The 12,365-nt window shown below is 32.8% G+C and overlaps 5 protein-coding genes across 5 annotated transcripts; 4 read left to right on the plus strand and 1 right to left on the minus strand.

The window, feature by feature from the left end:
* The first annotated feature begins 1,859 nt into the window (after positions 1-1,859).
* Positions 1,860-2,428, plus strand: LOC104713981 (putative defensin-like protein 298). The gene is made up of 2 exons (XM_010431207.2): positions 1,860-2,003; positions 2,091-2,428. Exons 1-2 carry the CDS (start codon positions 1,955-1,957, stop codon positions 2,354-2,356), a joined length of 315 nt encoding a protein of 104 aa, XP_010429509.1. The 5' UTR covers positions 1,860-1,954; the 3' UTR covers positions 2,357-2,428.
* Positions 2,429-3,759: 1,331 nt separating this feature from the next.
* On the plus strand, positions 3,760-5,499 carry LOC104713982 (deSI-like protein At4g17486). The gene is made up of 3 exons (XM_010431208.2): positions 3,760-4,258; positions 4,565-4,852; positions 4,933-5,499. Exons 1-3 carry the CDS (start codon positions 4,120-4,122, stop codon positions 5,226-5,228), a joined length of 723 nt encoding a protein of 240 aa, XP_010429510.1. The 5' UTR covers positions 3,760-4,119; the 3' UTR covers positions 5,229-5,499.
* A 1,322-nt stretch (positions 5,500-6,821) lies between these two features.
* Positions 6,822-8,360, minus strand: LOC104713983 (uncharacterized). The gene has a single exon (XM_010431209.2). It carries the CDS (start codon positions 8,134-8,136, stop codon positions 7,075-7,077), a length of 1,062 nt encoding a protein of 353 aa, XP_010429511.2. The 5' UTR covers positions 8,137-8,360; the 3' UTR covers positions 6,822-7,074.
* A 1,091-nt stretch (positions 8,361-9,451) lies between these two features.
* On the plus strand, positions 9,452-10,177 carry LOC104713984 (large ribosomal subunit protein eL39z/eL39x). Its single transcript, XM_010431212.3, has 3 exons — positions 9,452-9,584; positions 9,713-9,816; positions 9,909-10,177. Exons 1-3 carry the CDS (start codon positions 9,582-9,584, stop codon positions 9,955-9,957), a joined length of 156 nt encoding a protein of 51 aa, XP_010429514.2. The 5' UTR covers positions 9,452-9,581; the 3' UTR covers positions 9,958-10,177.
* A 1,242-nt stretch (positions 10,178-11,419) lies between these two features.
* LOC109126592 (uncharacterized) lies at positions 11,420-11,904 on the plus strand. Its single transcript, XM_019230279.2, has one exon. The coding sequence runs from the start codon at positions 11,521-11,523 to the stop codon at positions 11,743-11,745; it is 225 nt and encodes a 74-aa protein (XP_019085824.1). The 5' UTR covers positions 11,420-11,520; the 3' UTR covers positions 11,746-11,904.
* Positions 11,905-12,365: the final 461 nt, after the last annotated feature.

Consider the following 12,365-nt stretch of genomic DNA (forward strand, 5'->3'; position numbering starts at 1 on the left):
GAACTTGATATGCCTGATCGAGCGAGGTGTGGTACACCTTAAGACGTGTAGATAAGTCTCTAGAGATTATCTCCAGGTTTCCAAATATGATATTGAGGTGCACCTAGATGATCAAAGAAATAGAAACAATCCTTAAATGGCTTCGTGCTGATCCTCGGGTGACTTCGGGTCGGACCATATGTTGAGTGGATCTTCAGTGTTTTGGGCACCTTAATGGATCAACGAGATGGGCTGGTTTACTCTTTGGTTGTTGGGATGAAATACACCTTGCTAAGCAATCTGGTCTCGTACGAATGGTGCGTCAACATGTCCGTCAATAGGTACGTCAGTTTCGGTTTTGAGACGTGTATCATCAGTTAAGCGTTGAGTTTTTAAGATCAGTTAATTCTGTTCATGGCGTAAATTCTTGATTGATGTTGTGTCAAGTACGGAGAAGAAAGAAAAAAAAAAATTTAGGAGGTTAATAGTAGTAAATTAGTACACACGGTTAAATATTATTGGTGTTGCTATTATCAAGCTAAAAAGACTCGTTTCATATTTTCAAAATTATAGTGACATGATTCGAGAAAGCAGCAAAGTCTGAGGTTGTACAAGTTGTAGAGGCTATAGATATAGAAGCTGAATAACTTGTGAAAGAGAAGATGATCAATAGAAAAACGAAGTATTTGGATGTAGTTTCAGAAAAGTTGAGGATATGAAATTATCAATGAAGGAAGATATTAAAATTAATTACTTCTTCACACTCATAGATGAAGCTCTAGTTTCTTTTGTGTCAAGGTTTGAGCAATTTCAAAGGCATGGACAAACTTTTGGATTTATGTTCAATGTAAAGAAATTAACATATGCAAGTGATGAAAATTTGATGGCATCATGTGTGAACTTTGAATCATCCCTTAAACATGGTGAACACTCTGACATATAACTATATGATTATGAACTAAACGTTTTACGAGAAGTATTACCAAATGAAGTTAAGAAACCTATTGATGTGGTACATCTTTTGGAATAATGGAAGGTTTCTGAATTGAAGTGGTTAATTAAGTTTCTGAATAGAAACTTATTGTTGATCATTCTAGTGTCAATTTCTTCTGCCGCGAGAAGCTTTATAAGCTGAAATGATAGAAAATTCTGTGAGCTATACTGTGTCAAAGATAGATTGATTGGGTTAGCCATATTATCAATCGAGAGAGAAATGCTTAAAAAGATCGGCTAGGTGACTTAAATGGATGATTTTACCGCAAAAATGCAAGAAGGATAATATCTATTCAGTGTTTTTATTTCAAATGTTGTTTACCACGTGGTTCAGACTTATGTGTTTGTTTTGTTTTGGTTTTGTTTTGGGTTTGTTTTGATGTCTTATATTTTGTAATTTTCAACTGTTTGTTTTCTTTGAAGTTGTATAAAAAATTGTTGGAACTATGTATGATTCAAATAGCTTTTGATAAATGCGAGGGAGGAACTTATCTTAAGTAGGGCGTTTATATCAGTGTTTTTAAAAAATGTTTTACAGGAAAATTGGAAATAAAAAACAAATATTTAAATAGGTTTAAAATGTTTAAGAAACTAAGTTTTTTTTTTTAATAATTATTTTACAGGAAAGTTGGAAATAAAAAGTAAATATTTAAAAATTTGTCTATTTATGCATAATATATTTCTATGCATTCTATGAACAAATTTTGGAATGGTATCTTTTCTATTGATATTTTTCTTTTTCTTTTTTGGTTTTTAAGGTATTGTACCAAAATTATTATTGAATTGACAATCTAGTCAATGTTTTGATATTCAACATATAAAATTAGTCAACACACCAGTTAAGTTGCCTTTCATGCTTCAGACACACAATATAAAAATATTGTCACCCACAACCTTTGTAAACATTATCAAACAAATATTTTAAAATAATAAAAAAAAAATCTTAAACTTTAAATTAATAAACACGAGATTTCAAGTTAAGATGGCATCAAAGGCAACATTGCTCATTTTGTTCGCTCTCTTTCTTTCATGTAAGTCTTGATTTCTTTCATGTTTTATATACATAAAATCGATTAGAAACATAGCTTGATTCCTATCAAATTGTAACAAATGAACAGATACCTTGTTGGCGAGTATTCCAAGTGTTGAAGCTCAGTTGATAGTTCCATGCAAGACAACAGAGCAGTGCAAATCAATTCGATGTTCGAACGGAAGCGCGCAATGTGTGAACAAACAATGCCAATGTCCGAGCGTCAAACAGATTTATTCGATGAATGTTAAGACTGCTGTGTCATGTAAGATGGTCTCTGATTGTTTTGCGTCTCCTCAATGCCCGGATGGTTTACGTGCTTGCATTGGAGGCAAATGTATTTGTTTGCCTTAGCATGTTCAATTTATGTATCGTAATATATCCAAAATTAATTATTTAAATTTAAGTTTGATCTATTAAATTTAATTATTTAAAGTTAAATTTAATAAGTCCGACCAGCCGGTCTGGTCCGGGTTTTAAAACATTGCTTATGAGGGATCTATTTATACATTTGGCTTTTTACAAAACTTTAATCAAGTAATTTGATAAATGACAAAACATATGTTTTAGTTCGTAAATCTTCTTTCTTAAATCTCACACACTCAATAAGTTTTGTGGGGCAGTATTTGCATCGGTAGTAATGATTAAACGAGAGTTGAGAAGAGTCACTCGTGATTTCTTTTTATATTTTTCACAAATAATCTTATTTTTTAAAATTTTTGATGAAATGTTAATATTTATTTAGATTTTTTAAAACTTATGTACGATGTACCATTATATATACATTAAATTTTTCGGGTTATTGTTAATTGAAATCTTATTGTCTTCCAATTGTTTGTTTTTTAATATTCTCAATTGTATTCATAGTTCATTTTCTCTCATCCTTAATGAATAAAATAGTTAGGTAAAAGATATATATATAAAAAAATATTTCATTATCATTGATTTGTTTCAAGTTTAAATAAAAAAAAATTCCAAACGCAATCGCCCGCAACCGCAAACGCTTGTGGGAAGCAACTTTTAGAATTTAGTGATTTGAAGCGGTTGGGAGCGATTTGGAGCGATTGGAAGCGATTTGTGTGATTGGTACCAATCGTTATCAACCGCTACCACCCACAAACGCAGCGTTTACGAGAGGTAGCGGGAGAACCAATCAACACCTTAGTTAATGGTTATGGTTGATACAATTTAAAAATATATTTATGGTTAACAGTTATGATATTTAACTGGTTTATATGTTTACGGATCAGTTACGGCTTGAATACGATCCGATTATGGTCCGAAATACAGTTACATTTTATTTTGGGTATGCCTAGACTAGTAGCCTAGTTACACAACCAAATGAAGCTTATCTATATAAATATATATTATTTTATTTTAGTTAAACAAAATACACATAAATATCTAATTTGTACCTTTTTCATGTATCTAATATTATTTTTATATTTCTTAACTTCTTTATTAGATTATATACTATAAAATACAGAATTTGTTTTTTTTAATTGTTTTACTTTTTAATTTAATTTTGATTTATTTTTTAAATAAAATATTATATGGAAGATTTTGATTGGTTGAGAATGGGGAGGTGTACCTAAGTATGTTTTTTCATAAATATCTAATTTGTATTTCTTCCATGTATCTAAAATTATTTTTAATTTCTTAACTTTTAATTAGATTATATCCTATAAAAATACAAAATACATTGTAATTTTCAAATTTATTACCTTTAAAGCCCAAAACAGCCAAAACATAAATGCAAATGGACGAGTGGCACTGAAAAACAGATAAAAATATCTTTACCGTATTTAATATAAATACCAGATCGATGCAGTGAATTAACAGAAACGTATGGTAAAGTAGAGAAAGCAAACAAGTGCTAAAAAGAACAACACAACATACGCCTTTTTGCTTTAAGCCCCCCAATATTGTTGTCTTTCTCAGAAACTTCATAAACAGTTGAGAGGAAGAAGAAGATGAAACGACGAAGAGCCCTTTAAATAAAGTCTCAATCTTTAAAAATCCAAGATCTGCCCTTTCTAATAGAAAGTTTCTATCTCCGGTTCTTAAAGTTTCCCGATCTTGTGATGTATTGAAGAACCGGAGAAAGAGAGAGAGAGATGTTGTGCTTCAAAGGTTCGGTTAGGCGGAAGAAGCAATCCGGTTCTGTTCCGGTTTATCTGAATGTCTACGATCTAACCCCTATGAATGCTTATGGTTATTGGCTTGGACTTGGTGTCTTTCATTCTGGTGTTGAAGGTTAGTTCAATTTTGTTTTCTGGGTTTTGGCCTTTTTTTTGTTTCGAATCTACTTTTTTGGTTGCTAAAGAATGTGACTTTTTGGTTTTTTGAAACTTTAGATTTGTTGAGAATTGACTTTGGTTCTTCTCTGAATTGACTAAAGAGTATACCAAAGTCTCAAAGTTTTGATTTTTATGATTACAGAACAATACTTTGATTTGTTCCTTGTGCTTTATGAATTGTAGAATGTTCTATTGCTTAGATGATCAAATAGAGTATTGTAATGGACTAAGTTTATGTGTTATGTAATGTTTTTGTATGTAGTTCATGGAGTTGAATATGCATTTGGAGCACATGAATCTTCAAACACAGGTATATTTGAAGTGGAGCCAAAGAAGTGTCCTGGTTTCACGTTTAGGAAATCGATTCTTGTCGGGAAAACAGATTTGGTTGCCAAAGAAGTCCGAGTCTATATGGAGAAACTAGCTCAAGAGTATCAAGGAAACAAGTACCATCTCATCACAAGAAACTGCAACCATTTTTGCAATGAAGTTTGTGTTAAACTTACTCAGAAATCGATTCCTAGATGGGTCAACCGACTTGCTCGCTTAGGTAAACCAATCATACTGAATTATATGTAATGTGTAAGAAAGATCATCAAGTAATGCAAAAGGTTATGTTTTTTTGTGTAGGGGTTCTTTGCAACTGTGTGTTACCACCGCGTTTAAACGAGGCAAAAGTGAGGCGGGTAGGAAAAGGAGAGCTTTCGGAAAGTGAGAAGAAGAAGCTAAGAAACCGAACACGATCAGGTCCATTACTCTTGTCTTCTTCGTCTTCATCGACACCTGATAATCATCGTCCACACAGTCGAGGAAAATCAACTGGTAACCAACCTTCTTCTTCTTTTTCTTCTTCATCGGGTTCAAAGAAAAATCAAAGACCTAGAGGTCAAGACCAGAAGTCGCCAAGCGTAAGCGTCAAGACTTGATTCTTTATTTTAACATTTAATTATTGTTTATGATAAGGACGAAAAAATGTGTAAAGACAAAAGAAAGAAAAAACAGAGGAAAATGCCAAGCAAAGTATCAATCATACATGGGCATGCTCGTGCTTTTGTTCTCAAAGACCATGTTTTTAAAAAACCTTTTTGGGTGTGTAGTAGATCTTTTCTTTCTTGGTACAATTGCTTATAGGAGACAGAGAGGTTATAAGTATGTACAAAAAGAACAATGATTCATATATTTTTCTTTGTTTGATCACTCATTGGAGTTTCTTTATTCCAAAGTTTTAAACACATTGACTCTCTTTGTGGTCATTTTTTTTTTGGTATCTCAATGGACAATGGATGACGAAAATGATAATGAAATGTTAATGGTGCCTGTATATAAAATTCCTTGATGTATCTTGTATTTAGATGTTGCTTATTAGTTTCTGCTTAGTTCTTTCTTAGGCTTTAATTTTCCTCAAATTAAGTTGTTTGATTTAACTAAAACACGCAATCATCTAAATAATGTTATAATTATATCTCTTTCGTTCTTGAAAATGTTACAAAAACTAAAGATTAACATCGATATTAGCGAGGATGTTTATATGAGAACAAACAATATAATCTGCATCATGATGGATTTGTTTGTAATGATGTCTTAATGCCATGGTGGTTGACTGGTTGTTGTCCTTTCTTTGGTTTTCAGATTTCAATAAAGTAAACAAGAAACAATTATCATTTTTCCACATATGGTAGATTTACTGACTGAACAATTATTAGAAGAATTATTATTAGAAGAATCTCATATATAGGATACAGACCGATTGGTCCTCTCATCATACCGACCGGTCAGCAGGATTCCGACGTTGATTTGGAATACTATTTTATTTCTCACTTCTTCAATAAACCTCAAAATAAAAATTAACATAGATTGTTGGCAAAAATAAAAAATAACATAGATTTATGTCTTTGTAGTGATGAATATATGTCCAACTATAAGATATACTAGGTTTTTACACGTGAATTTATTTAGTATATTATCTTATAAAAACTTTAAATTACGAATAAGACAAAAAAAATATTTCAAATACACAACTAAAAATTATAAAAATTAAGTGTGTTTAAAAATCAAATCTAATCAAAAGAATCATGAATCAATTTTTTGTTTTCTCATATTTAATTGAACGCCACCACTTATAGATGTCTTAGACCATCTCCATTGTATTTCTCTATTTTTTTCTCTAAAATAGAGTACTCAAAAATAGAGCACTGTTTTCCTCCAATGTATTACTCTATTTTTACCTCTATAATAGAGTTAGTGTAAAAAAATAAAGGTGAGAATAGAGTTGCTCTATATATAGAGCAATCCTATTATTTTCTCTATTTTAGAGTAAAATATAGAGTAGGATTGAAGCAAATGTTGCTTTATAATAGAGATTTGACTCTGAAATAGAGTGGGGTTGGAGATGCTCTTAGGGAAATTCAAGTATCCAACCAAGAATTACATCTTTAAAAATTGAATCATATTTTTAATTAGGGGATTGCAAAATAGGAAGAGGCTAAAACTGCCTTCACTGGAGAAAAAAATATGAATCATTCTTCAAATTGTAGATTTGATCAATTATTAAAGGATTAAACAAAACAAATATTAGTCTCACCCCAAAATTAGACCAATCAAAAAAATTTCGAAGTTTGACCTATAAACCCTTTGGTCTTTGTAAATACATAACAAATCAAAGTTTTCTTGTCAAAGATTATAAAACTCTGATTCTTACACACTTTCGTATATCCTCTTATCCAATTCATTGATCTATATACAAAAGAATTAATGATAAAAATGATTTTCTTCTTACTTTCTCCAAGCGTAGATAACCAAAGAGAACCAACTCTTACACCCAAAGCTCCTCTCATCTTCCTCTCTACAACTAGACCACTCCATCACAGAAGACAACCGAGAAGAAGACCAATGACCATACGAAGTCGCCCAAAACGACGGTATTTGAGAGTTCTCCTTCCGCAAAACAACGTTGTCTCTTACTCGCTTGTTCATCATCAACGCGTCGTTTCCTTCAACCTCTTGGTTCTCAAACCGTAGCAAGATCACCGCGGGTGTCTTATCCGGTTTAACCTTATCCTTGTCACCAAAAAGCCAGTTGTATACATCCCACGATATTTGTATCGTCACACCATCGATCACTATCTTTGTGTTCCCTCTAAATTTCCACTGAAGCTGATTAATCTTTAAAACACTCTTATCATCTACGCTAAACCGAAGACTAGCATCGTCGTTAACAACCTTAACGTCTATGCTAATGTCTCTTAGTTTTCCTTGGATCTTGATTTTCGTAGAGTAAACTCTGTTTCCAAACAGATTCTCTTTCTTGGACACCAAGACTTGTCTCCTCGGCCTCTCTTTCTCGTTTCCATCGCCAACGAGAAGACCCACTTCGCCTGATACAATAACAGCTACGTAAAACCCGGATTCAGGATCAGGTCCTAGTCCAAATCTTGCATGAGTCAGGTCCCATACGATTCGAATATCGGGTTTTCGAGATATCTTCTTGGATCCATGTTTTCTCCAGAAGGTCAAGGGCTTGACTTCGAGCCGGAAAGTGAAGGGAACGGAGTGGCGGTAGCAATCTGGAGAGTGAAGATAGCAATTTACGGAGTTGCATGAGTAGAAATGAAGGTGGAGAGAGCGACGGAGGAAGGCTTGAGACCATGTGAGGAAGAAAACACCGACGTTTGTGTGGTAATGGCAAGTGGTGGTAGGATTCGGAAGGTCACCGGAGGAGAAATATGACGGCGATGGAGCAGACGACGGTAGATCATCGTTTGTGGCGGTGGCGGAAGGATGGAAACAAGCGGATAAAGGGGAGGAGCCACCACGACCAAGAGCAGATATTTTCATTTTAGGTCTCTTCAAATCTGAACTGAACTACTTGGTTGATCTATTATACACGCACATGCATTAAAAAAAAACACTTATTATTTTATATGGGTATGTCATATATGACTAGTTTGATAGTATATACTATACTTGAGGTTGCTTGGCTTATGTGTCTGAAAATGAGTTGTCATGTTGTGAAATTCAAAAGAGTGGGTCAAGTCGACAAATTGAAAGCAACTTTGTATATAAATGTTGTAGACCAAAACAGACATTCATTGATATCTCGTGCCGGTTTTCACATTATCTTTAATCTTCAAGTTCAATTCTTTGAATGTCACTTGACTTTTCCTTTATAGTATTAGTTTTTTTTTTTTTTTTTTTTTTTACGTATTTGGCCACAGTGAAAGCTACCATTTTGTACAAAAATGGTATAGACAAATAGAATATCTTGTTAAAGCTCTTATTAGTTCTGTGCTTTAGGATCAAAGTATGCAATATTTAATCGCTGACAGTATATTAAACCTTTTAATTTGACACATGAATAATTTGTGGACTGATCTTAAGATATGAACCCACATAAACTATGGTAAACTTATTATTTGATTGTCATGCATGCTTAATTTGTTATTTTACCCTTGGTTTGTTTGATTTTGAATGGCTCCTTTTAGGGTTCCAGCTAAGAAAAGAAAATGGTTTGAAAATGTACAACTACAAAATAAAATATAGAAAAGTACACAAATTCACTGCGAGATTGGTGCATTACTCGCTGCTTTTTGTTTTATGCCAAGGCAGTCCAAAAAATGTGATTGACTCCTGAGCTTTCATTCTCCAATCATTCACAACTTACAAAATTGTTTATTAGTCACTGATATATAAAAGAAAAAAAAAACTAGAAGAATATTTGAAAAATAATTTTATTAACTTTTTTTTTTAACTAAAATTTTATTTTTCACATCACAAGCAATTAATAATTATTGCACGTTAATGGAAATTGAAGTTGAACATTTTGTAGGTTATGTTCATACAAAAAAAATGGTTAGACGGAATCTTTAATTAAACATTTACAATTGATCATAAAGCCATTAATTGATTATCAGATCAAAACTTTTAACCATTGTATATGAAACATGCCATTTTGGTTATCGTACTATTCTCTTAACAAATTCGAAAATCTGACCGAACCTATTGAAACGATCTAACCAAACCATCCAATGGTCGATATTCAAATCGGCCCAATTTCAAAATCAAATGATGCTTAGAAAAATGGGCCTATGTGGACTTGAACCCAAAATCAAATGATGCTTAGAAAAATAGGCTTATGTGGCCCAATCAAAAACTTTCTAACCCTAAAATCTCGTCGCCGTATAAAATCTCACCGCCACCACATTTACAAGCTTCTTCTCCAGATTTAGGGTTTCTCTTTCGTTTCGGCTCGGTTCCAGAAGCTAGATCGCAAAAGCTTCAAGATGGTAAGTCCATCTCTCATCTACTTCAATCTTAGTCTCCGCTGTCTTCTATTTTCAATTTTAGTATCAAAATGTTACGAAAAGTTCGAAACTTTGAATCATTTTGATGATCTCTTCATTATGTGAAACAGCCGTCGCACAAGTCGTTCATGATCAAGAAGAAGCTTGGGAAGAAGATGAGGCAAAACAGGCCTATCCCTCACTGGATTCGTCTCCGTACCGACAACACCATCAGGTTTTGTAAACGAATTTTGTAGCTTTTGTATTTTTTGATCGATGGGTTTAGGGTGGAATTAGTGAAATCTTATGTGGGTTTGGTTTTTGTAGGTACAATGCTAAGCGTAGGCATTGGCGCAGAACCAAGCTTGGATTCTAAGTGGGTACTGTTGCTTATTGTGAAAGCTTTGATCTTTTCTATAAAGACTTGGTTTTTTTTTCTTTCAGTTTTGATTGTGTGACAGTATTACATTGTTCACATTTGTGTAAGACTTTCTTTAAATCATTTTATGTTTCCGAATCATTGGTTTAAAGAGTACTCGTTGTAGTAACATTGTGGTTTTCACTAGTTTGAAGATTTGGAAATGACTTTTTTGTTATCTTGTTTTATTCATTGGTCTCAGTCAGTAGGATCAAGTTTGTCTTTGTATGAAATCTATTATGATTATCTTAGGTAACTTAAGATGTGTAGGTTACTGTAGATTTTGAGGTTTACAGAAGTGCAGATGAAGGGAGACGAATGTGTTTGGTGCTTATGATCAAATTGTGTATGCAATCTTATCATTTTGGTAATTTGATAACTAATTGTGTTTCTTTGAGGCTTGAGATAATTGAGTATGATGCTATCGATCTTCACCTATTATAGATTCATTTCCTAGGTTCCTTTCTCTTCTGGTTGCGATAAGACATCAACGTAAGTGAACACAATTGAAATAGATTTAGGTAGTCTTGTGCATTTGGCACTGTCCTTAATCACTCGAACCATAAGAATTACTAGGATACTTGACCTTGATTACTTGTTGGGTAAATGTAAAACTGTAATCTACGTAATATTATATATTATATATATGCTTTATTTTCCGACTTCTATATTGTAAAAAAATTATTATAGGTTTTGTGCGACCTTCACTCTTGTGGGTTGTTAGTAATCTCAATTGACAAAATGGATTTTTGTATAAATTAGTTAAAATCGGGCTTTGTTAAAAGTATTAGTATAAAAAAACACAACAGTTAACCCAAAAAGCACTGAGGCATTAGAGAGTTCATATGTTACAATTGTCATTTTGTTGTATAAGTATACAAAACACAATGGTTAACACAAAATGCGACGAGGTATTTTGGAGTTCAATTGTTAGGTTTGACCTATATTTTAATCCAAGTGTACCCATTTCTTGCTTTTGTCAGCTATATGCCTATATGTGTTTTTGCTTCCATTGCTTTTGTGTTCTCACCGTCGCTATTGACTGTTGGCCTAGCGATTCTGATGCAACATTCTTCATAAAGTCTAAAAGAGGATTTCTTATAAAAAGGATGACGTTATTGTAGTTTCTTCTAATGTTTGATTGCTTACATAATAATAGTTGAAAAACAGATCAACCCACCAAAATACAACATCGTTGATTAAACGTTTCTTAAAATTTATACGCAAAAGTTGAACTCAAGACATTACCACTCAGAGTAGTATAACAAGGAACAAGTCAATATTCTAAAAAGCATCATTTTAAGTTGACAAAACATACCAATTTAGCATCATTCAAATCAATTCACTCTGTTTCTCTATATATAGATATTACACATATAGATGTGTACATATATAGCTAGTTCCATCAACATTTTCTTCTTTCATTTTCATACTTTCCCTTCTTACCCAAAGTACATTTTGATATATAACCTTCGTGTCATAGTTCAACGTTTTAACCACTAAACCTTATTCAACTAAAGGATGTGGAGATTCATTTTGGTGATGTGTCTTCTAGCTTTGCTCGGAAGGGGAAGCTCGGGGAGGCTGCCGATATGGGAGAAGGATTTGGGACGATTGTACGGTTTACAGAACAAGCTTCAACGAGGTCCGGTTCCTCCATCAGAACCATCTCTATGCCACAATAAACTAAACCATCTTACTCATCCAGAGGTTTACTCTTCCCAAACTTACGTTCTTTGCCCATGATCATGCTTATTCCATCGTTGCCAAACTTATTGCATCATTGACAATGATGGTCAATGATCAAATTCCATTTGTTATTTTCTTTATCTTTGCTCAAACTTGTTTCATAGATGTATGAATCTATGACCTTTTGATCCGACTAATCCAGAATCTAGAGGCGTATGACACAATATATGTTATTTTGTTTTTCAACAAGCAATATTGTATTGGACTTGAATCTAGATGATGATACCAATTTCAAGTCAGTTCGAATTCGAATCAGATCGATCAAACTTTTATCATGCTAGATTGAAGTAATTTGTTTTCGAATATATGAATTTATGAAACCATGTTAAGTTTCCACATTTTTTCATAACCACAAAATTAAGGGGGATGTATTGAAACCATGATTTTTGAAGATTTGATGGGATTTAGAAAATTTGGAATTTTGAAAGATTCTAGGGAAGTTGATATGATTTATTGTAAAATTCTTTCAAATCCCACATAAAACCATGAGATTTGGATTTCTCTATTTTTAACTAAACAAATCCCATCTAAATCCTCCAGAATCTCAAAAATCATTAAAATCCAAATCCACAAACTATTTTGAATAACACTGGATTTTAAAGTAGATTTTTAAATCA

This window comes from Camelina sativa, chromosome 9 (genome assembly GCF_030686135.1).
Source record: "Camelina sativa cultivar CO46 ecotype springtype chromosome 9, ASM3068613v1".
Classification (NCBI taxonomy): Eukaryota; Viridiplantae; Streptophyta; class Magnoliopsida; order Brassicales; family Brassicaceae; genus Camelina; species Camelina sativa.